General features: G+C 52.2%; 1 protein-coding gene across 1 annotated transcript in view; it reads right to left on the reverse strand.

The window, feature by feature from the left end:
- Positions 1–4,717: 4,717 nt before the first annotated feature.
- LOC106722577 (BPI fold-containing family B member 3-like) overlaps positions 4,718–23,902 on the reverse strand; it is a 46,179-nt gene continuing 26,994 nt past the window's right edge. The window contains exons 15-29 of the mRNA XM_025212181.1: positions 15,671–15,791; positions 14,289–14,403; positions 13,332–13,436; positions 12,476–12,631; positions 11,361–11,424; positions 10,801–10,864; positions 10,184–10,275; positions 9,023–9,202; positions 8,745–8,798; positions 7,867–8,034; positions 7,704–7,771; positions 6,458–6,500; positions 6,108–6,171; positions 5,615–5,691; positions 4,718–5,248 (exon numbers count right to left, since the gene is read on the reverse strand). Of these exons, the coding sequence (XP_025067966.1) occupies positions 5,225–5,248; positions 5,615–5,691; positions 6,108–6,171; positions 6,458–6,500; positions 7,704–7,771; positions 7,867–8,034; positions 8,745–8,798; positions 9,023–9,202; positions 10,184–10,275; positions 10,801–10,864; positions 11,361–11,424; positions 12,476–12,631; positions 13,332–13,436; positions 14,289–14,403; positions 15,671–15,791 (1,395 nt within the window). The 3' untranslated portion in view covers positions 4,718–5,224. The remainder of the gene's footprint in view (positions 5,249–5,614; positions 5,692–6,107; positions 6,172–6,457; positions 6,501–7,703; positions 7,772–7,866; positions 8,035–8,744; positions 8,799–9,022; positions 9,203–10,183; positions 10,276–10,800; positions 10,865–11,360; positions 11,425–12,475; positions 12,632–13,331; positions 13,437–14,288; positions 14,404–15,670; positions 15,792–23,902) is intronic.

Raw genomic sequence — 23,902 nt, forward strand, 5'->3', positions numbered from 1 at the left:
AGATGCTTTGATCAGTTTAGTAACCCCTTGATGGCAGAGATAATATATCGTATAACAGGTCCCTGTAAAGCAGTCACAGGTAGCAACCAGTGGAAACCCAGTCACGTGCCTGCTCCGTGGCTATTCCTGCACTCGCCGTTGTCCGCTGGAGTGACAAGTGACCGCACACCAAAGCCAATATCCTGCAAGAGAAGCCCGGGAGCTTGGCTTTACAATGCAACCCCATCCCACGCTCCGTTTTAAATCGATTTGCTCAGAACATGCTCAAAGAGCATTAGATTGCACTGAGAAAAGGAAAAATGTCCCGGGGTGGGGGGTGCACCCGAAGCACCCACCACGGGTCTCCACGGGACAGGCTGCTACGTGGAGCTTGGCTAATCCAACCTAAATATTGGTAGGTTCCTCACCTGGAGTGCTTGAATTACTGCATAAACAATAGGAGAATAAAGGCAGACCTTCAAGACAGCCCCCGGTGATTGCTATGGACGACTGAAAACCGCCGGCGCCTGCTTGGAAAGGAAGCTGATGCTACTAGAGCCACGGAGGCATTGGCAGCCTTCGTGCCTTGGAAGGTGCCCACTCAACGCATGTCATACATCTGACCTCTCCGCTAAGGGTCACCTTCTTTTGATCCGTCCAGAAAGGCGGCCAAGCAAATTAAATGCATGTACTCAAGTTACAGACCTCGTCTTACAGCAGTGCTGTATCATAGGTCACCTCTGATAATATCCCAAACCAGGACATTGCATTTGGATTTAAATCAGATGAACCTTCCTCTGCTGTAATTCACCCCAATGATGTACACAAAGCACCTGCAGTGCCTGCACCACTGCTACCCCTTAAGGGCAGGTGAGAAATGCAGCAAAATCCATTGAAACCAGGCAAAATGTGCCACATGCTACAAAGCACTTGGATACAAGTCTGCTCTGCGGTGAGAAAACGTCGTAGCCAACACGGTGCCCATGAAGACACCCACCACTGCCTTGCTGCGAGGTGCAGGTCTACAACTCCGCTGGGCATCGTCGGACAAGTGCCCTGGGCCTTTCTGTTCTGCAAACAAGAGGACTTATTCATTCATTATTTTTACTGTCCTTTGAGCTTGCATCTCTGAGGTCTACACCCCACTGACTTCAATAGGACCCATCAGCATGTATCCAGGGCAGGAGAGAGCTTGCAAGCACGTCTCACCAGCTCAACAATCCTCCTACTTGGTTCTTTGGGGAACAGAGAAAAAGGACAGGTCAGACCAGGCTAGGCTATAGGCACTTATCTAAATGTAGGGAGTTAAACTCATGCCTCATGCTCTTTGCATCTACTCCTTGGCTCAATCGTCGGCAGTCTTGCTTCTTCCAAACTCTGCCCAGCCGTCACTCGAGTAGATTTGTGAAGCTATTTTGGTGCTCCCTCGGTTATCCGCTACCGACGTGCAGGTCCAGCCCACCCTGCCCGCCCCCTGCAACGCCCAGGGCCAAATCCCCCACATTTCCAGGTCCTGCAAGCTACGGATCAAGGGTGTATTCACCAGGAGCGAATCTCAAAGGCAGTTCCTGGCATGTCTAAAATAACAGACCTGGGATTATAGAAGCAGGAGAGGCAACATCCTGCATAGCACAGACCCTGTGACGTCCACACCTTCATTCTCACTGGAACTGCAGCAGAGCTTTTAGTAAAACATCAAATCATAGATGATGAGGGTGGAAGGGACCTCAGGAGTCAAGTAGTCCAAACCCCTGCTCCAAGCAGGATCAGCCCAACTCCATCATCCCAGCCAGGGCTTTGTCTAGCCAGGTCTTCAAAACCTCCAAGGATGGAGAGTCCCCCACCTCTCTGGGGAGCCTGCTCCAGTGCTTTCCCCTTCCCCCTTCTTGCTGTCAGACTCAGGGAGCTCATGCTGCTTGGTGTTTCACTATATGGCATTTGATCCAAACTTGTCATCGTTCCCAGCTGAGCACGGTGCTCCCAAAATGCTAACCCAGTCACCATTCAGCAAGAGCAGATCTTCAGTCCTGCACCCTACCTCTGCAAGCTCCTGGGATGCTTGGTACAGGTGTATGAGAATTTACACATAACCGGTTGCTTCTGCGGCTTGCACCTATTTGTGCAAGCAGCAAACTAAGCATCCGGGAAGAGACAGGGTGGAGTCTGCACGGATAAATGCAGCTTTGCCCGTGTGTGCTGGTAGCTCCCCTGGGCTGCGGGAGGGCTGGACCTGGCGTGCGCGTGAAGACAGGCAGGGTCAGAAGCTGCTTCACAAGATGCAAGCAGCACAAGCACAACATGCAGAGCCAACGTAGCCCTGCAAACTAGCTGTCTGGCACCATTACTGAGATCCAGTCCTTCCCAACAGCCCAGAGCCCAGTCATGCTCAAGCCACGTCTCGGTGCCAGCTTACACCCAATGTGGGCATGGAACAAGGCGGCGGCAGCCTCCCCTGGGGGATTAGTACATTGTTGAAACAGGAATTACAATATCCATGTTCAAAAACATTTTTAATGGCACCGATTCTCCTCTCTGCGGTGCAAAGCTACTGATGAGCATAACAGGAGAGAACCGGGCCAAGAATATTTCTAAATATCCTGACCCTGCTCCTTTTCCAGACTCCAGCGTGTTCCCGTCCCGTGTCGTGTAACCGGCACATTTTGATGGTCACTGATGGCCTCCAGGCTTCATTCGATTCTCCTCCGATGCTGGCATAACTCCACCGGCTTTGGCAAAATGAGCGACAGTTTACACCAGTGCAAAAAGAAACACACTTTCTTAGCTTCTTTTATCCAGGACAATCCCTTGTTTTAGAGTAAAATATCACCCGTTCTGCTGCCACTGTACAGGTGGGCAGAGTAGCTGAACGCGCAGGTATGCATCGTTGTGGGTGCACAGGTGCTCTCCAGTGGCAAAGAATATTATAGCACGTCTTCAAGACCTAGCAAAGGGAGCGTCGCCCTTCAGTTTCTGGCCACCGGCATCCACGTCACCACCTTTTGAAACGTGGTGTGCTCCCGATTCTCAGATCTGCATTTGGTCAGGTCCACACGCCATTGCTACCTTGTCAGGGACAGCTGCCAGGTGTGCGCGAGGGGATCCAACTGCTTATTTCTCACACCAAAAACCTACCAGCCAGTTTCCCAAAAACGTGAACTGAATCCGTCTACACGAAGCTGAGTCGGAGCAAGTATCCTGGGGAACGCTGGAAAAGAGCACGGAGGGCACGTTTGCATGAGACACTTAATGCCCATTGGACTAATTGCACTGCACATTAGTGCAGATGGCAAAAATTGCGCGAATGCGTAGCAGATTAGTTAAGCATCACAAAAAAGTGTTCGTTTGAGCTAATGCACAGCAGCACCAATTATGGAGCATTAAGTTAGAACCTGTTATTACAGGTACTAAACTTAATCGCAGTGTAATTATGGCACATTAATGGATGTGTAGATGCACCCTGAGAAGGGAGAAAGGTTTATTAGAAGAGCTGCACAAGAAGTCAAAAGCCCGCATCGAGTGATCGGCGTGGGCTTTCCTGCACGTGGAGGGTGCTTCCATGCAATTCGAGATATCATACATCTTCTCCATATAAAACTCAGAAACACTTCCTACATTTTTCTTCAAGAGTCATCACTACCAAGTGCCATCCCTTTGCAGCAGCCCAGAGGCCCGTTACGTCACAGCCCGTGTAAAAATGCTGGTTTATGCACGGGCCAATCTCTCACAAGTTGTAGCCTCCTTCCAGAAGTGTGCAGCGTAGCGGAGCGGTGCAGGCAGGTACACACATCATTGCATGCCTCTGTGTGTGCACAGGTGCTGTCCGGTGTCATTACACTTCTTAGCAAGGGGAGCATCTCCCCCCTTCAATGTTTAATCACCAGCATTGACTCCACGACCCTTGAAAACGTGGGGCATTTAGAGACATTACATTTTGCTAAGTTTGATCTGGACTACAGCCCTCGCTATATATGCATGGATGTCTGCGGTCCGAACTCAAATTGCCTCCAGTCCGGATGAACTAATCCTCATTGAATGAGGATTAAAGTTAATGCAGACTAAAGCAGTCCAAATTTTAGGGAAAACAGTCCTTAGGAACTCAGACAAGCATTGCAAACATCAATCCTCTCAAGGGAAACTCAGTTGGGTTTTCGTAACACAACAGAGCCTTTATATCGGGCACACCTTTATAAGTGTGCCAACAGCACCGCAGGGTGACTAAGTATTAAGTCAATGGTACAGCACTTCAGATAACTGCAGCAATGTTGCACTGCTAAACAAGCTTATTATTGCCTCCTAATTACTTCCAACCTCTGCTAAGGGGCTGTCAAGTGTATAGACAGTGTACAGGCAGTGCCCCCTGCCATGAGGGTCAATGATGGTCTATTGACCCTTAATTCAAATTGCAATTTGCGGGAACTGTGCGATGCAACAAACCAGTTAACACAGTTTAGAAAATGAAATGCTGAGCATGCGTACAAGCGACCACGGCAAGCTCCTAATTCTCTCCCTCAGCTTCACATTAGTCAGGTAGAGGCGCCATTGCTACGTTATCAAGGACACCTACTCCGTGCATCCATTTTCTGGCAAACACGAGTGGGACAAACTGCTGCTTTCTCACACTAGTATCCCATGTGCTTGTTCTCAAAAACTTAGCTGAGTCCTGCCATGGTAAAAAGGGCCGAGCAAACACCCTGGGGACCATTAGAGAAGAGGACGGGTCAAGTGCGGAGAAGGCAGAAATGTTTATTAGAGGAGTTACACAAGAAGTCAAACGCGGCTGTCCATCCCTCAGCTCGTGGTCCTGATACAAACTCCCTCGATTAGCGAGGGGGGAAAACTCCCTGCAGCAAGAATGTGTTTTCTTCTCACTAAACCTAGCGCACTTCCCCCTATGTAAAACTTAATCCAGTTTTCCTCAAGGCACTAGATTTTCACAGCTTGGCCCCCTCACCTCGCACACAGCTACCGAAACCCCTATCACACAAGCCGCAGGAAGTCAACCAACTAGATATATTCGTGCATCCTCTCACCGACCCACTGCTTGATTCTGAAGATGCCTTTTAGTAATTACACGTGCAAATTAGGTCTAAACTGTCTGAAAATCTAACCAAACTTTTTCTAATCAAATTTAGAAAAGACTAAGAGAGAGAAAGGGTAATGTCAGATGAAGTGTGCCTTTCCGGTGTTTCTTTCTTCTGCCAGTCGTGTACTGAGAAAGACCTCTTCATGCTTTGGGCTTTCCAGCTCACACATACAACATGAGCAGGTCCTGAGAAATATTAGAAAGGGACAGGTTTAAGTTATTTCCTGAATAAAATTCCCCCTTTCCACAAGCATCTTTTCCTCTCTGGAAACTGCTAGCCAACTTCTGCTGGTCCAAGGCTTTCATAACATTTTGGGAGAGAAAATCCCCTGCCCCATTCAAATGCAACACCAGTTTGACAATGCTGCTCATTGCAGGAAATCGCTGTCCTGGGGATGCTGGAGTCAGCGAGCTGATTAGGAAGCTCCCTTCCAACCTTAAAACTCCTGGCATGAGGAAAGGCACGGCTATATGCCCGGTGACGAGGCCAAGGAGCAGGCTGCTAAAAATGCCTGCGAGGAAGAGTCTGCTCTGGACTGCCCAGGTGCTTACCTCCAAACTTTGAACGGCAGCCCCAGTAAAGTCGATGTCCATCAGTTTTGGGAGCGGGATGCCAACACGCAGAGCCTCTGCAACACACAAAAGGGAGGTTACTTCATGCAGCGGGATCCACATCCTACTCCAAGCCTCTAGTTTAACCATCAAAACTGCAGGGAAGGGAGTACAGCTCATTTGCACAACAAAAACGTGTGCAGGAGCATGGTACTCTCGCGCTCTCTCTCCTTTTTGCAGCTGCAAGGGAAGGTAGAAGAAACTCCAGATTAGCTAGTGCCAGCTATCTCCCTCATCACCCATACGACTGAAGCAGGAAACAGCCATCATTTCATCAAGCACATCTCTCTAGCAGCTGTCAGCCTGAGCCACGTTTCGTGCCAAGTCTACAAAAAACCACGGTCATTGTGAGGGTGAAACGAGCAGCGAGACGTTAGGTACGTCTGGGCTTTGGCTAAGCCGAGTGCAGCGAGGACAATCCCAGCGGCCGTACCATTGAGGGGTGGCACGTATGCTCCCTCCAGCAGGATGTGCATCGGCCGCACGAGATCGGAGACCTGAAACAGAGAAGCAAGGATGCAAACACGGTTGATGGGCACAGGACGGAAGCAGATGCCCACGACCGGCACGGAGAACTCGGTTCCCACCCGAGGCAGTGGACGGGGAGCACACGTACAAACCATGGTGCCCTAAGTTTTCATCCCACCTTCGTCAGGTAGAAGAGTCCTTGAACTGCCCCCCTCGCCCCAAGATACAAGGAGCAGCATTTGGCCGCTTTGTCCAGGGATGCAGCAGCTCTCTGCCCCGACAGCACATCTCGCAGACCGGGGAAAAGGCACTTACGTGGACGATGCCGACGTCGGACGATTCCAAGACGAGAGCAACGCTGCAGGAAGAGGAAGCAAGCGACCCCTCGTCAGACATCCCCTCCTCCGCCCTGCTCTCAGACATGCACGAGCACAAGGCTAGGAAGGACCACCAGGATCGTCTAGTCTGATTTTCTCTCGAACACAGGTCATAAAACAACCCCAAATTAATTCCTGTGTGAACTAAGGCATCTCTTTTAGGGAAAAAAAAATCCTGATTTAAAGATGGCCAGATATGGAGAACCCGCTCTGGCCCTGGATGTGTTGTTTCCATACCCGGTCAGCCTCACTGTTGAAAATGGGACCTCTATTTCAAGTCTTTAATCATCTTCTTTCTACTTCTAGCCATCGTATCTCATAGACCATGGCTAAATAGAAGAGCCCTCTATCAAAAAACAGCCATTCCTTCATATTCGGGAGATGTTATCTAGTTACTCCTTCGCCGGTCCTATGCAAACCTGCAATAGATTGAGCTCAGGTGTCTTTCACTTTGAAGTCTAATTTCCAATTTCTAAATCTTTCGGTCCATAATGACTGGCATTAATTATATCATCCTTCTTGAAAGTCCTTTATTTAACCACTGGGATATTCATTCCAGGAGCAAAGCCAGGCTGACAGACCTACAATTACCCAAATCATCTCATTAGCCACTTCTATATGTTGATACAGCTACAGCGCTGTGTTCCCGGTCTCGTGAAACTCTCGTATTGTTTCAAGGCTCAGTGTAAATCTATATTAACCGTCCCCAGAGATCTTCATCCAGGACTTCTACAATTCTCAGTGAAAAAAATTCCCAAGCCTTTAAAAGTCTTATCCGGACCTGCCGAGTGCAAAATATTGAACTTAACTTTAGCAGCAGCTACTCAACGTCCTCCTGCTGCAATCGAAAGGATATCGCCTTGCTACATGGCAAGATCATTTGACCTTTATTTTTGCCCAGAAAACAGAATACAAATATGTGCTGGACACTGGTGACCATTCTGCCGCTGCCGTGCAAGCAGGGACTGCAAGAACTACGAGGGTTTTGTCCACTACTGCTGGACTTACACCCCACCTTGCTGACCTTTACTCTTCTGGCTACCGATTTCCAGAGGCGCCAAGTGAGCGCCCACAGCTCCCTTGGAGAAGCCAGGCCTGTGAACTGTGCTGCGTACTTCGATCCCTGCTCCATCTCCTGGAAACTGCCCTGTCAATAGTCACCGACGCACAGCGACGCCAGATACCTGTCCAGGGACGCTTCGAACAGCAGGTGGTTGTCGCTGACGGAGATGCCGGCGTTCAAAGCGAGATCCTGCAATCGGACACAAGAGACGGGGTCAGTCTGGGGAAGCTCGTCTGCCTTTCACTCAGCGGGGTCCGGACGGCGCTCGTCCTAGCGATGCTTACCGCCTTCAGGGCGAGGACGGTCAGGACGGTGCCATCGGTGAGATTAGTGAACACCAGGATGCGGACAGGGAGCTTGACGGTGGCTTTGTTTGCTTCTAGAGCAATGAGGGGAGCTCCAGCCTCTGTTATCGCAATGCTCAGAGGCGTCGACACCGGGCAGCGGGAACACTGTTGGTTTGGAGACACGAGGCAAAGCATGAACTGAAGGAGGAATGGGCAAGGGGCAGCAGCCTTTGGACACAACGGGGTCCCAGGGCTCACGGCAGACAGATCTGAGACCTGGACCCGCACATCCCTATCGCTCCTCAGGGCCTTTTCAGAGAGCAAGGAGTCTGGGCTCTGCTGCATCTTACATGCAAACTCTTCAGCTGGGTGCAGAGTCCCCGTGGTGGCTATTAGGTTGCAGACCAACCCTCCTGGGAAAGCTGAAGGGCTTTCTTCTTGTTATCTGCATTCAGCAACAAAAAGGGTTCTTGCCAAGGGACAAGGGAGGTGTGCTTTCACTGCACGCCAGCCACCAAGGCTGCTATCACCCGACCCTTCGTGGAAGCCACATGCCGAGGTCTCCTCGTGCAAACAGGTGTTGTGCAGCACCGGCTGCAGACCCATCCTGAAGATGACCCTGTGCCACAGGGCCACTGAGGCAGAAACCCCCTGGCCCACCCTATCACAGTGGTACCAGGCACCCTTGGGGGATGAGGTTGGAGCCAAGGGAGACCACATCGAAGGACTGTGAGGGAGCGCCCATCTCGGGCAGACTCCTAGCTGGCCTGCCCAGGCTGCGCACGGTGCCTTAGCTCAGGGAGCCTGCACGGGGATGAGATTTGCAGAGACCCATTGGGCAATGCAACACGCTGGCAGGCCAACACATCACTCACCCCAGGAGGAATCAGAGCCAGGATGGCATCCGTGAGCTGCAGGGCCTCGGAGACCTGTTAACACAGGAGAGCATCTGGCTCAATGCAACAGGCTTGGGCAATACGAGCGCTACCGTCTCATAGCGACCTACGAGGCCAGTCCTGAAGCCTTCATTCACCTCGGTTTCCATCTGACACCCGTACAAGCTTTGGGCACGCACGAAGACCGCCGTGTAGACGCCTCACACCGGCGTGGCTGGAAATGCCCTACGTTGGGTTCGAGCCACTGCAGTACTCACCGCGTCAGGGCTGAAGGCAAACACCTGGCGCTGGATCTGGGTTAGCATGGGCAGCACGGTGTTCAGGAAAGCCTCCGTCAGCCCCAGGTTTAGCACGTTGCCCCGCAGCGGAGGCAGGGCAGCGGGGGCAGAGCCGGCTGGGGGGGCGACTCTGCCTCCTTGCGCTGGCTGCACCACAGTCTGGAAAGAGAGATGGGACAAGGTAACGCCGGCCCTTTACGACGAGACTCACGCGACCGAGCTTGATGCCGCTGGGTTTACACCACTTCTGTGCATCCTCCTCTCTTCTGGTGCTTCCCTAACCCAGCAGATCTGTGCCCTCCACACGTCCCTTCATCTTGAATTCAAAACATTTCTTGTTAAACTCTAGCAGGATGAACAACTATGGGTTCCCCGACTCTGCGGAGTGGATCCCAAATCTTAATCATGTATTTCACACACTTCCTGCATCTCCCGGAGTCTGTTCCTGAGCAAATCAAACGGTGGAGATCTCAAGAGCTGGCGGTGCAGCGATTGCATGCTATCACGCACTCAAAGTCTGCAAGCTATATCCATCCCACCTCGTTACTCTTCACACACGCTAACGAACCCTGGCATCCAGGACATGCCGGTCTTTAGTCAGATACCTGTGGTCACGTACAGGAGAAGAGACTCGCATCCGGACGGGCTGTTTTTATGTATTCTTTGCTACTCTTATCCCTTGCTACGAAAATCAAACATTTAGCTGACAACTCATATCCCATAGATAAAAACAGAAGCCATAATCAGCCTGCCAGGGGTGGATACAAATTGCTTCTCCAGCTTCTGGGGAACCATTGCAAATTGTAAATGCGTTGCAAGGATCAGGATACGCTGGTGAAAGATTCCTGCGAAGAGATGGCCAAGACCCTGATCCAAGCATGCCCTGAGACCAAGGGGACTCATTCCCACCACGGGATGGTTTGTGGAGCAGTCCTGCATTTGCAACTAGTATTTTTCACAACAAGTTACTAACCCCGCTCCCCTCGGCTACCCTGAGCAGGCCGATCTCCATCAACGCCGCGTAAACGGCTATCGCTGAGGGCAAGGATGCTCCCCCAGGGACGCTCTGCTCCAGGGAAAGACCTCCACACACCAGCCCAGCACAGACTCAGGGGCTCGCCTTGTAAAGCCAACACTTACACTCAAATCCAGACGAGTGTGTTGCTTGAAAAGCAGGGGAAGGCTGGCCAGCTGATACTCGATCGACCCGACTGCACCAACCTGGAGTACCACTGCACGAGAAGCAAGGATCATCGAGATACCCGCACTCAAGGGGCCACCCAGGTGCCTTCTCTGCCCAAATCCTACTGGTCTGAGGGCATTGCTGCAGCCGGGTAACAAGGGCGCGTTGGCAGTTCAGGAATAGTGATTCTGGCTCAACTATTCCTGAAGCGCCCTGCAGAGAGGCCGGTCCGAACTCACCCAGCCCGGCACTGGAAAAGGAGAGTGCAATAGGAAACACAGCTCCCATGAGGTTGGAAGAAGGGCAGACTCTACCTCACTCCCTTTTCTAGGCTTCGCTGGCACTCCCACCGAGATCCCTTCTCATGCCGCTCCCAGCTCCTGCACCCTGTCTCCTGATACCCCTCTTAAACACCGTCTTTGAGCTGGGCTGCGTGCCCTCTAGACATGACCGAGCCCTGAAAGAGGTGCAACTTCCAGACAGGATGGGTTATGGCAGCATAAAAAACGAGCGCTCCAGGGGCTGGGATTATGGGAAAGGAGAGATGACAAGGGAGCGTCCGTGAGGAACATACCGTTCACAGTGGACTCCATATGCGTCTTCACAAAGTTGAAGACAGTGTAAAGGACTGGACACAGCTGTAACACAAAGCAGAGGTGAGCTCTCAGAGCCCAGCCCTTCTCCACGTGTGCACCACAAGCCCTGCATCATGCCCGGGGCAAACCCATCCGTGCCCACGGCAATCCCCAGGGAATGAGGAGCCACATAACACAAGGGCTGCAGCACCCAGGCCTTTGGGAGGAAGCCTGCAGCCACAGGGAGTGCTTTTCCTGATGAGTTACATTGACTGCATCTGCTTCTGGTCTCATCAATATTTAATCCTTGCCCTTGTAGGATCCCAGCAGCAGGCAGCCTGCCTGCCAGCTGTCTCTGCCCAGCACAAGATGGGACACTCGAACAGCAGAGACAGGGACAGGAACGCCCCGTCCCGCTGCAACAAACTGGCTGCGACAGCGCTGGGCCGTGATGAGGAGGAGCAGCTCCCGGCACGTCCCATCAATACGTTGGCAACAGGACATGTGCCGTCTGCCGCTCCCTACCTGCCCGGCGGGAGCTGCCAAGCTTCGGGCTTACCAGGGAAGGCAGCGTATTCCTCAGGGTGCTGGACACCAAGTTGTTCACCAACACAGGCAGTAACCTGTGAGAAATGGAAAACCAAACGTGAGCGCAGAATGAGACAAAAATGGCCAAAACGACCATCTCGTGACGGCATCCGGGGAGACCGGAGCAGAGGAGAGATTCAGCATCCGAGGTAGTTTCAGCCGCTGATTGAAATACAGCTGAATCAGGCCATCCCTGCAATCGCTGCTGCAATGCGAGACAGGCCAGAACTGCGGTCATTGCAAAACCTGAAGTCTGAGCGCTTTTCTTTCTGCGCGTGAAGTTGATGAGCTGGATCGGGCAGGGGTCAGCTGACCGCGTGTGGATTTATTCCTCCAGCCTCCACACAAGCGATGCTGTTGTAGGAGCTGGGTAATTACTCAGACATCTCTGCTTCAGTATTGCATACGGGGCTGGGCTAGGACCCTTTCTGCACGTGGATGAACTTGAGGGGAACACTACAAGGCAGCTTTTACAACCGCCTCCCTGGACGCCGTCGCCCTAAGGGCTCTGTAGGACCATCTGGCATTTGTATTCAGTACTTCTGTAATTTTGCCTTTGCAACTCAGAGCAGCATTTCCAACAGGAGCAAGGTAGTCCGAATCCATAAGGGTCTCTTTTCCCCACTTAGAGTTAATTTTTATGCAGGGCTGCATGGACATGACTCCTGCATAGTCCATGGGATTTGCACATGGAGATCTGAGAGTAAGCCAAGACCCCCATGGCCAGCCTCCAGCCTCAATTAGCATCACGCACCTTTCGGGGCTTGCATAACCAGCACCCGGGCCACGGGGAGCGCTCCCTCCTCGGCATGCAGAGCCCCCTCGGCACTAGCAACAGCGCCCTGAGGTTTGCCAGCTCTGCCTCTACAAGCACTTGAGTGAAGCCTTCCAGATACACCACCACGTCCGCTACGCAAAGGGGGCGGAGGGTGCAAAGATCCTGCGCATGAAACGAATGAGGGAGCAGCCAGCGAAGCCGAAAGGCGAGAGATTCAAAACAAAAATCTCCCGACGGATCTAGAGAGGGATGGGAACAAGTGTCAGAGCATCCTCGGGTTGAAAGGGCTGGAAACCCACGACACCTACCCAGAGAGGAGGCTGATGTCGATGGAGACAAGAACGAAGTGGCAGTCTTCAAAGACGACTTGGTAGGTGCCTGATGAGTAGTCCGCAATCCTGAGTTTTACTGTGATGTTCACTGCCGCGAAGATGTCGATTGGTTCAGGAACGGCGCCAAACGAACTAAACAAACACGCTTGGGTTAAAACGATCTCGTCTCCCAGCATCACTGGCATAAGTGTCGTCTCAAAGACAGCCCTTCTGCCACCAAACGAGCAGACCCTCACACCTTCCTCGACTGCCATTCACCCCAGACTCTAAAAATCACCGTGCCCCCACCACTGCTAACACGTTACTGCCATTAGAGCCATGCAAGCACTCCACGTGCTACAAAGCACATGGATACAGGTCTGCTTTACAGCGGGGAAACTGCACGGCCAAGGGAGCATGCTGAAAACATCCACCTCTGCCTGCTGCCCGGGTGCACGCCGACAGCGCGGCAGGAAAAATGCACCGGGCCTTTCTGTTCTGACTCCAAACCCGAGTACATGGAGCAGGTGCAAAGGATTTCCCCACCGGAGGGTTTTTGAACGTTGCTGTCTTTTGAGTGATGGGTCTACAAATCTGCACACAACGCGTGTTCTCCTGGCGGCAGGTTTCTAAGTATGAAACCGTTTGTGAAACGAGCATCCGAATGCACCTGGTTGTGCCCTCAGAGGCAGAGACACGGCCTCACTGCCACCGCTAGGAACCAGCAACGTGGAGTCAAGGCCAGGCTACGGCCTGCTGCTCTTCCCAGCAGGACTCCTCCAGAAGGACATCCGGCAGCTTAGCATCACCCGCAAGTGTGAACGTTCGAGAGCGTTCACACCCCACTACTCACTAGTCACCCTGGATTTCTAGCTTGGTGTAGACTCTCACACGGCACTCAACACTAGACAGCAGCTCTAGTGACACGACGGGAAGCCGCACATCGACAATACGCAATCTGCAGAGCAGAAGCAAAAGGGGTTAGAAGGGGGAAAAGGCCTGGCGGGGGGCTTGGCCGTTGCACCAACTCAAGAACTCAAATTGTTGGTGCAACGATTTGTGCCTGTGATATCCTTGCAAGTAATTGCAGGAACCTGCTCATGGGCGATGCACAAGCAGCCTGAAGCAAGGAGCCAAGGGACAAACCTCTTCTTCTGTAAGCTCGGCTCTGGAGCCAACATAAACCTAGCCCCCGGTCCATGCTGGCTAACCAGGAGAGCCCCTGTAGCTCTATGGTGCACTGCAGAGACATTACTTCAGTGCTGCAACCCGTACCGCCGCGCAGAAACTCCCGTTTCATGCAGCAATATTTTTGTCGCGCTACAAGAGGCATGCACATCTGCCTCCTCGATGCTTGTAGCACCATCAGTGTAACATCTGGGCTCAGAGCACAGGCCAACGCCACCTTATTTCATTGAACTGGGCCTTTAGCCAGGAGCATCTCTTGCTAACAGTGATAACAAACTATTTTGTCCTCAGGAACTGCAGGACCAGACCGCAGCTGATTGAACTGTGGTCACAATTTTAATTTCACGGCGGCCGGCACAAGTCCCCACAGGCCCGGGTCCAGCTGGGCGTTTGGCACGGCAGGCCAGCTGCTTCTCTGGTGAATCAGCATCAAGCTCCGTCACAGAGAGGACAGCCGGCGGCATGGAAGAGTAGCCCACGGAGGGATTTGCTTCCTCTCTGGCTATTCATTTGAGCCCGAGCCCTGAGGCCACAGGCATCAGGGGAACGAACCCCGTCAACTTCAAGGGGCTTTGAATTTGAGGACCTCCAGCCAAAGCCTACAACACTGCTCTCCACTTACCCAGTTATCTTTAAAAGTGCGCTGAGCAGGCTCCCTTCCCTCACGATGTTTGGGATCTCGATGGCCTTGAGATTCTCCAGGAGAAGTCCATCCTTGACCAGGGTCTCTGTAATAACTGGAACACGTCTGCTCAATGAGACTAGGTATCTTTGGCAGCGGCACCTACTCGCACGAGACGCACGGCATGACCCAGCACTTGCAGGACAGGCAGAAAACCTAGCAGCATTGCACTGGCGAACTACACGGGGCACCACGTGCTGCGGCACGGACTGAACCGATGCAGCCCTTGGCTAACCAGTCTGCAAAGCTACCCGCAGACAGCAGCCCCTGCCACTCCCATTCGAACAGGATTGCACCGGGACGGGGGAGCAGAGTCACTCCTGCTCCCGCTTGTGCCAGAGGAGCACCGCTTCGTGCACGGCCGAGACCAAGTGGGGCAGAGCCGCAGCTTCCACGCAGCAGCTCCGCGACCTGCTCGGGAAGCCCCAGAGCCAGCCACTTCCCTTCTCCTCATTAGGGGAAATACCGCGACCACTAAGGTGGTTTTGGGTCTGGACTAAAGGACTACGCTTTGGGTAGGTGAGGGTGGAGGAAGGGTGCGCAGAGGATTGAGTGCATTTATTGCAACGGGAAGCACCGGTTTCTTAATGCATATTTAAGATGTGTGATGGAAAGCTTATGACCGATAGATAGATAGATAGATAGATAGATAGATAGATAGATAGATATTTTAATTAAAAAAGTTTTCCCAGTTGTTGGGGATAACCGCATTTCTGGCATGGGGAGGCAATGTATAGTTAACCTCCCACTTTCATATCCAGCGGGAAGATCTCGGCTTTACGCCCACTTCATGGCAATGGGAGACTCCTCCCTAGCTTGCTCCTGCAGCCGTACGGCTGAGGGCGAGTGAAATTTGGGGGCATCCAAACCACAAGTCTCCAGGCTTGGGCTTGCACGTAGGATGCCCACCAAATTATTTGGATGCATCTGAAGCCCCAGGCGGGGCAGAGGATGTTGGCGGGCAGTAGGGCCACTTATGGCTCTCGCCTGACTCATGGATTTGGAATCGATTTGGCTCGGGATACGAAAAATGTTCCTTATAAAAAAAATAAAAAAAAACAGAGAGGCAAAAGCAGACCGGGCCGCTGACCCCAGAGGGCTGCACTGCGCGATGCTCGGGGGATTCCCTAGGAGCCCGGGGACCTCAGTAATGGCCTTCGGGTCGCTGGCCCCCGGGGTCTGAGGAGTCAGGACAGCAAGAGGAGGCTGGAACAGACGTGCAACAGAGACAAAACAGTGACACGGAATAAGACAGGGGTTTATTCCTTCTCATCATCCCATAGAGCTTGCAGTATGAACATGACCCCTGGCTTTCTACGTACAATTTACAGTTTCCCCTCGACTGACAAGAAAGCTGACACCAGGATCCGGTCCCTGCACTGGGGTCAGCAGGCCGCAGAAGAGGACAATCCCCAAAAGCTTCAACATCTTCAGGTGTGATGCCTGCAGAGAAAACCAACCTCCGTTAGGCAGCCCAGCATCCGAGCACAGCAGAGGAGGGAGGCCCCGGCCCCGGCTGAGAGGTCTGATGCCTTAATAAAAGCACGGGCTGAATCCTGAAGATTTTAACTCGGTCCTTTCTCAGGTACAAGTTTCACCTTTGCCCATGGGAATTTCACGTGTGCACAGGATTAGGAAAAGCCAAGCAGAAATTTCAGGCTTCGGCCCAAAACAAGGATTTTCCCACGATGCTCTGCTTCTCCCAAAGCCGGGTAGCAGAGGTGTGACAACAGGCAATGAAGCCGCCTTTTATTTTTCCCCCCTTAACATTTTCAAAACCGATAAAATAACCCTAAAAAAGCAACAGTGAAGAAGCATTTATGCAAAATACAGCCAGGCAGGGTAGCAGCATGGGGAAGGAGTGAAAAGTCACCAAATTAAACATCTTTAGCATCAAAATGAATATTCACGTTGTTCCAGGATGACGCATGTATGACCACTCTCTCTCATTTAAAAATCGTTTCCATTGCACGCGGCAACGGAGCCAGGCAGGTAGCAGCGGGAATGTTATTACCTTTATCAACTCTGGAAACTTCTCCCTTCGGCTCCGAGTCCGTAGCAAAGCACAGCTCCGTCTCCTTGTTGCCCTCTTTTTCTCTGGTGCCAAGATGCAGCACACAATCCTTTTATAATCCACATTGATTTAGGAATGAGGATATTTCTGCAACAGGGTGGGGGTTGAGAAGAAGCAATTTTTTTTTTGTTACTTCCTCCCAACACAATTGCAAAAAATTAAGACTTGTGAACATCCTTGCACAACAGGTCATTGCAATCAACCTGCTGGGGCAGGGGCAGGACAGCCACGCAACACGTTTGAGCGCACTCTCGCCTTGCTGAGATGAGGACAGAAACACAGAGGACGCGAGGGTCACCCGCTGGTTGCAGGACGGACCGAGAGGGCTTCACTAGGACCCCGGCATGGCAGATAGCTGATGTGAGACATTCATCAAGCGCGGCTGAAACCAAGATCTCAGACCTGCTCCTGACGGGGAAAAAAGTTCAATGTCAACCCAGAATTTTTAAGACAAATGTCCTGAGCTTCATTTCATAGTAGATACACAAGGGTGTTCACTCATGCAGAGGGGCCAGCTGCTGAGCTGCTGCTTCAGGCGCTCCAGTGCAAGATTTCACAGAAAGATGCAATCTCTCAGCGCAGACCTGGTGACTTCTGTGAGTGTGCACGTACGAGTGCACAGGAGCAGACGCTGCAGAGGCCGGTGGGTCCTCTGCCTTGGAAGGGGGGACGAGGGGCGTGCTTGCAGCTACTGTGCATGTTAAGATGCTGCGACCTGTATATGAAAGGTAGACTCACAGACAGTGAGGGTGGGAAGGGACCTCAGACATCTAGTCCGACCCCTGCTCCAAGCAGGACCAGCCCCACCGACATCATCCCAGCCAGGGCTTTGTCTACCCGGGTCTTAAACACCTCCAAGGATGGAGACTCCACCACCGCTCTGGGTGACCTGTTCACAGCAACCTCCAGCTAAGCCAACAGGCCCATAGGAAAGCAGGTGGCTTTCACCCTTGGAGCCAGGTGAGAAGTCAAAAGGGCACATTAAAGACTGGCAGCAGGCAGGGTCACATACTCGGCAGGGCATTGGTCTGCGCCAACGACCAAGGTACATGGCATCTGTGAGGCTTTATCTGGACCGGTGCGTTCAGCTCCCGGTGCGCACGTGCAACAGAGATGAGTTCGACAGACTTGGAGCCGCTCGCACGCCCGGGGCAACGGCGAGCCTCCCTCGCCAGCGGAGGCTGCCAGCCCGGGTTGCCAAGGCTTGGCAAGCCAGGGCTGAGAGGGGCTCCACCATTACATTGCCACCAAGGAAGGAGCGGAGCAGCTGAAGCCAACAGGCAAGGCTGGCACAAGAGAGGATGGGGGTAGAGAGTGAATGCATTCAGGCTGGAAATGAGAAGGCAGTTTCGAGCATGAGAAGAGGGATATTGTGGAACAACGTCTGCTGGAGGGAGTCCAGCACAGGGGGCTGGGGCACACGATTTATGAGGAGAGGCCGAGGGAAATGGGCTGATTTAGTCTGCAGAAGAGAAGACCGAGGGGGGATTTGATAGCAGCCTTCACCTCCGAAACATTTGGACGCTTATCTTGCTGGGATCCTTGGATCCGAGCTGACTTCCTGCCCTGGGGCTCGGGGCTGGACTCGGTGATCTTCCAAGGTCCCTTCCAGCCCTTGACATCTATGAACTCCCTGCAGGGGGGCTGCAAAGAGGATGGAGCTGGGCTGCTCTCAGTGGGGGCAGATACAGGACAAGGAGCAATGGGCTCCAGCTGCAGCAAGGCAAGTTGAGGATGGATATTAGGAAAAATTCTCTCCCTAGGAGGGTGAAGCGCTGGAACAGGCTCCCTGGGGAGGTGGTGGGATCTCCATCCTTGGAGGTTTTGAAGACCCAATTAGACAAAGCCCTGGCTGGGATGATGCAGTTGGGGCTGGTCCTGCTTGAAGCAGGGGGTTGGACTGGATGTGACCTCCTGAGCTCCCTTCCAGCCCCCGTTGCCTGTGATTTTATGAATAATTGCCCCTGAGGAGCAGAAGAGCAAGTCGCCTGGGCAATCTTCAGATAATAATGATGATTGTTCTTGTTATTATTACTACTACTATTATTTAGCACTTAGAGGCCCTTAGCTGCTTCCACCGTCTCCATCCATTCCCGACCGTGCGCGCCTCGGTCCCCAGTTGCCCACCTGCAATTTCTGCAGGTCTGACACGACATCGTCTAGCCATCTTCATGGTGGCGGCGCAGGCGGCCTTCTCCTCCCCGGGCCACAGACAAGCTCTTTCTTCAGTGTCGGGATCACTTTCTTTCTTTCGACACGGCCCAGCCACGGTAATCGCCGTGCTCCGATTCCCTGCGTCCGGACCGGGGCTCTGTATGATCAACACGGTCATTACTGGCCAGTCCCCAGATGACCTTGATAAGCTCATGAATAAGATCCCACAACGTGGCCGGAGCCTGTGATCACGGGAACCAGACTGAACTGCCGGTCCTGCGTTTTTAAGTCACAAATGGTATGCTACTTTATACCAGTTTACAGTTTATACCAGTTAATACCAAAGGATTAGCTTCCACCTCTGACTTCCTTCCAGGATAACCATCAATTGTCAAGTGACCTTAAACCATTGATGGGAAGGACAACATGTAAATCGAATAATAAATAGGGATGTCCTGTTTACACAAGGCGGGAGGGTTGCTCAGACATAGGAGCAATTCTATTTCCTCTCAATTTTGTATAAACTCTGCTTTGTTTGGAGTCCCTTCAAGCCTGGGCTGCCCGCAGCGACACGGCCCATGCGCACAGAGGATGGTCCTGAGTAACGGGGGGAGCGGACAGGCGAGAAGAAGGGATAGGAAAAGACCGGACCCAGAGCGTCTAGTGCAAAGACAGAAGCCAAAAATTACCCAGGCCTTAAAGATGCTGCCCAGAAATTGCCTGAAGTCTTGGTTTGAACGTAGCCCGGGCCGCCCAACAGAGAGCAAAGGGCGCAAGAGACTGAGGAACGGCGACGCGCCAGAACGGAGACACCCAGGCCCGAGCCGGGCTACAGAAAAGCTCCACGACACGGAGAGCAGGAACAAGGACAGTAACTCGCGGCACAATGAGGCCTTTACTAAAGCTACGGACCCAACAGCCAAACTCCATCATCCATCACCCCTTCGCGTCTGAGCATTGCGCTCGTCTGCTGGATCCCGGCCTCTTCCAAACGCTGCCCAGGTGTCTCCGGGACCGATCCAGACCACCTGGTTTTCCTGCCGACTGATTTGCTCTTAATTGTTTTGATGGCCTTAAAAAATACCTGCCTCCCCAGACACGCACCCCTCTCTCCCTTCTCCACGTCCTAACTAGGGAAGGGTTTCTTCAAGGCCACGGAGTCACCACAAGTATTCAAGGAGAATTCTCCACGGGACCTTAGACACCAGACAAGAGGATTTGGGGGGGGCGTTTGGGTTTTTTGGGGGTGGGATTGTTACATGCCTGGTAAAGTCATAGATTGCGAGGGACCTCACAAGGTCACCGTGTCCAGCCCCTTGCACCCAGCAGGAAGGACAACGAGGGTCAAGTGACCCCAGCGAGGTGCCCGTCCAGTCTCCTCTTGAAGCTTTCCACGGTTGGCGATTGCACCAGCTCTGGAGGGAGCCGATTCCAGTCTGGACACCCTGACCGAGACTAAGTTTTTCCTAATGTTGAGCCTGAATCGGTCTTCCAGGACGTTGTGGCCATTACTCCTGGTTTTCCACTTGGGTGCCCAGGTTCACCGAGCCCTTGACGTCTGCCCCGGATGTAGCGGTAAACCGCTATCAAGTCCCCTCTCAGCGGTCTCTTTTTCAGGATGAAGAGTCCCAGGCCTCTCAGCCTTTCCTCGTATGGCTTGCCATGCGAGCCTCTAATCGTACGGGTGGCCTTTCTCTGGACTCTCTCGAGCTTGCCCACGTCCTTGTTGAAGCGCGGTGCCCAGGACTGGACGCAGTCCTCCAGCTGCGGTCTCACCAGTGCAGAGCATCACCTCCTTGGCGTTGCTGGCGATGCATCGATTGATGCACGCCACGGTATTCTTTGCCCTGCTGGCTGCAGCATCGCACTGCCAGGTCATGTTCACACCGTGGTCTATTATTACCCCCACATCCCTTTCATTTGTGGTCAGTTTTTATAAATATGCAAAACTGATCTTCAGCTATTTAAGGCAGGCAACTGTATACCCAATGTACACTTGCAATTGGGTAATCAATTAACTAGACGGTGAAATATGCACGCAAGGTCATCGGGCAGTTAAATGGCTAGGTAGATGCATTTGTGCACATCTCACCTGACGTGTATCCATGCCCTAAGACCAGAAGCAAACATGAATTCAGTGTAATGCTGTGTTTCATACGTTGTTAGACTCTTCTCGTTAGGCAGGTTTTTCCTTTTTTGCTCTCCTTCATCCTGCCGTTTGTTAGCGTGTCCTTCTTTCTCTGCCCGTCGAGTGGCATCAGTTAGCAGAAGGGAACCGAGCTCTGCCGTAGCCAGCCAAACACACTTAAAACGAAGCATTGTGGGGAGCGTTAGGAAGAATATCACCATGTTAGTACATCTCAGCACTCGGGTTTCTGAGGAGGCAAATGCACGCAATGGGAAACCCTGGTGCACAGGGCAGGATTCAGCTTGGACAACTTCCCTGAAATTTAGTCTGGGAAAAATACTTCATTAAGAAACAGGGGTGTTGGTTGCAGCCGTGCTGGTCCACGGACATCGCCAGACAAGGTTCCTTGGGGAAATCTGATGGAAAGCATTCGAAAAGGGTCGTATTTAAAGAAATAAATAATGCTGTTTCTTTTCTAGTCAATCTGATTATTTACTGCATCCCCCTCCCCTCAAAACGTGACCACGCCGTGATCTGTCGCAGTGCTAGCGAGTCGGTGGGAAATCCCGATACACCTGTGTAACGCCCCGGTATCGACAGCCCATTTTTCCAACAAAACGCCCAGTTGGTTATAGCAGACATCTGTAACGTCGAAGAGTTTCCACATCTTATCATCATGTAAACCCGTTTCTAACAGCTGCTTCTCTGATTCTCAAAGTAATCAGAAATCCTAGAGAAGCGGGGCTGGAAGGGACCTCCAGAGGCCGCCGAGTCCGACCCCTGCCCGAGGCAGGATCACTCTCATCAGAACCATCCCCTACCACCAGCATCCAAGCAAAGCATTGCAGAAACTCCCCAAGCTTGAAGCTGCCATGTCCCAAAAGGCCCTCGAAAGCGGGTTGATATAGTCAGTCCCGTCTTCCCTGTATTTTTTTACTCCACACACCGAAAAGCACCATCATTTTGATACCAGCGTCACAAAAGTAAAAGCAGGCCAGGCAGTTGGTTCACAGCACGGCCGGAGCACGGCTAGGCTTTGGTCCATTCAAGCTGCTGAATCCCAGGCGCACAAAAGCAGCTTATCTTCCTAATCCCGATATTAACCCAGATGTTTCTGTAACAGGGCATTAAAAGTATTACAGCCACATTACAAGAAAGGGGAAAATGATGCTCACAACAAAGCTGCCCGGTTTTCATTGCACGACACACACAATGAACACACGTGCACGCACCTCAGTGCTGCCAGGCTCCAGATCTGTGGCTTCCCCAGCTGCACGGCTGCTTTCAGTGCTGGACCATGGATGCAATGCAGCTGCGCACCTGCAGAAAGAACGAGACCTCAACGTGGCGATGGTGTTTGCTTCTGTTCCTTCTTAACCGGGCAGGGAGGCATCGGGTAGGAGAGCAAATGATGTGTGCAAACGCTGCGGGAGATTCTAATTATCTCATCTACACAGCAGAGAGACCTACGCTAAGTGCTGCATTAGCAAAAGTTTAATGAAGGGAACTAGTGGTCTCCACACTGGGGAGGAGCAGAGAACTTCAGCCAGGTAAGGAGGATGCACCTCAAGATATGAGCCTTCAAATGGAAATATCCGACTGAGGAAAATGCAACAGGATATGCCTAATGGGCAGGCATGGAGGGCAACAAAAATGGTTGTGGGGCTGGGGGACAGGACTGCTGAGGAGAGGCGGAGGGAGCTGGGCTGATTTAGTCTGCAGAAGAGAAAACCAAGAGGGACTGAACAGCAGCCTTCACCTCCCTGCCGGGGGGCTGCAGAGAGGATGGAGCTGGACTGGGCTCAGTGGGGGCAGATGGCAGCACAAGGAGCAATGGGCTCAAGCTGCAGCAAGGAAGATTTAGGTTGGACATTGGATGATTTCTTTAAATACTACCCTTTTCTAATGCTTTCTATCAGATATACCCAAGGATCATCAGACTCGATGATCTATTGAGATCCCTTCTGACCCTAACATCTATGAATTAGGAAAAACGTTCTTACTTGGAGGGTGGTAAAACACTGAAACAGGTTTCCTAGAGAGGTGGTGCCGTCTCCATCCTTGGCCTTTTTGAAGACCCAGCTAGACAAAGCCTTGCCTGGGATGATGTAGCTGGGGCTGGTTTGGTTTGAGCAGGCAGCTGGACTCGATGTGACCTCCTGAGCTCCCGTCCAGCCCTCCATTTTCTATGAAGCACCCCAAGATGGAAATGGATTTTACCGCCCTCCTCGGTGCGGCTGCAGCTCTGATCCCTTCTTGGATTTAGCTCTTTTGTGCAGCTGTCCCTGTTTCAGAAGAAAAACACTGGGATGTAGCTGAACCCAACTATATATTCATCATGGGTGATGTTCACCCATTGCTAGAGGTGAAAGAAAACACACCTGATAGCAAGAATGACAGCCTCTCGCTTTGTATAAACATCCAGCTCGTCTTCTTGCAGGTACACCTCCGCGGAGAAGATTGCTTCCCAAAGGACACTGCAAACGTTAATGAAATTGCCCGGCTGAAATTTCAGTGGAAACTGACTGCGGCGGTGCCAAGAAATGAAGCTGCCAGCTCAAGAGCAACACTAGGGAAGAAGGAAAGCAGTCAAATAGGACATTAGCAGGACAGATACCCCAGTGAGCTGCACTCTTACGCTGCTGAAACAAACCCCAGCCCGGGAAAGGGTCATGTAAGTGAATGAAGGGGGCTTGACAACCACGGGCTCAGATTGTGCGTTTCAGTCTGGCCCCAAAACACCCGAAGCCCTGGGCAAGCATGCTCTTTTGGCCCCCCCATTCCTTGCCGTGACTTTTATCCACAGATGACAAATTGCAGGAGGGCTCAATGGCTGCCAAACAATACAGAGATCTGTAACTTGCCTCCTGCAATGGAAAAGCAGGGTCTAAATTCAGGCCCGGCAAGTGGAAAGTCAGCAGACGTGGAATTGGGGCTGGGCGCTCTCAGTCCTCGGCCGCGGCAGAGAAGCTGCATTATACGGAGAACAGGTTTCCTAAGCTGCTGAGGGATGCAAAGAGCAAACCCCTCCTTATATCCGCAGATTCAGGGCAAGCTCTTCGAGTTGAAGACAGCACCTTTCCCTCCCCCCGCAGCGATCTACATCCACATTTGGTGGATGTGAATCCTGCCTCGCACCTGATGATAAGGACTTGAAAAGCCATCTATAGAGATGCGTTGTAGATCTTTCCCGGGAAA

Source organism: Alligator sinensis, unplaced genomic scaffold, assembly GCF_000455745.1.
Source record: "Alligator sinensis unplaced genomic scaffold, ASM45574v1 scaffold1032_1, whole genome shotgun sequence".
Classification (NCBI taxonomy): Eukaryota; Metazoa; Chordata; order Crocodylia; family Alligatoridae; genus Alligator; species Alligator sinensis.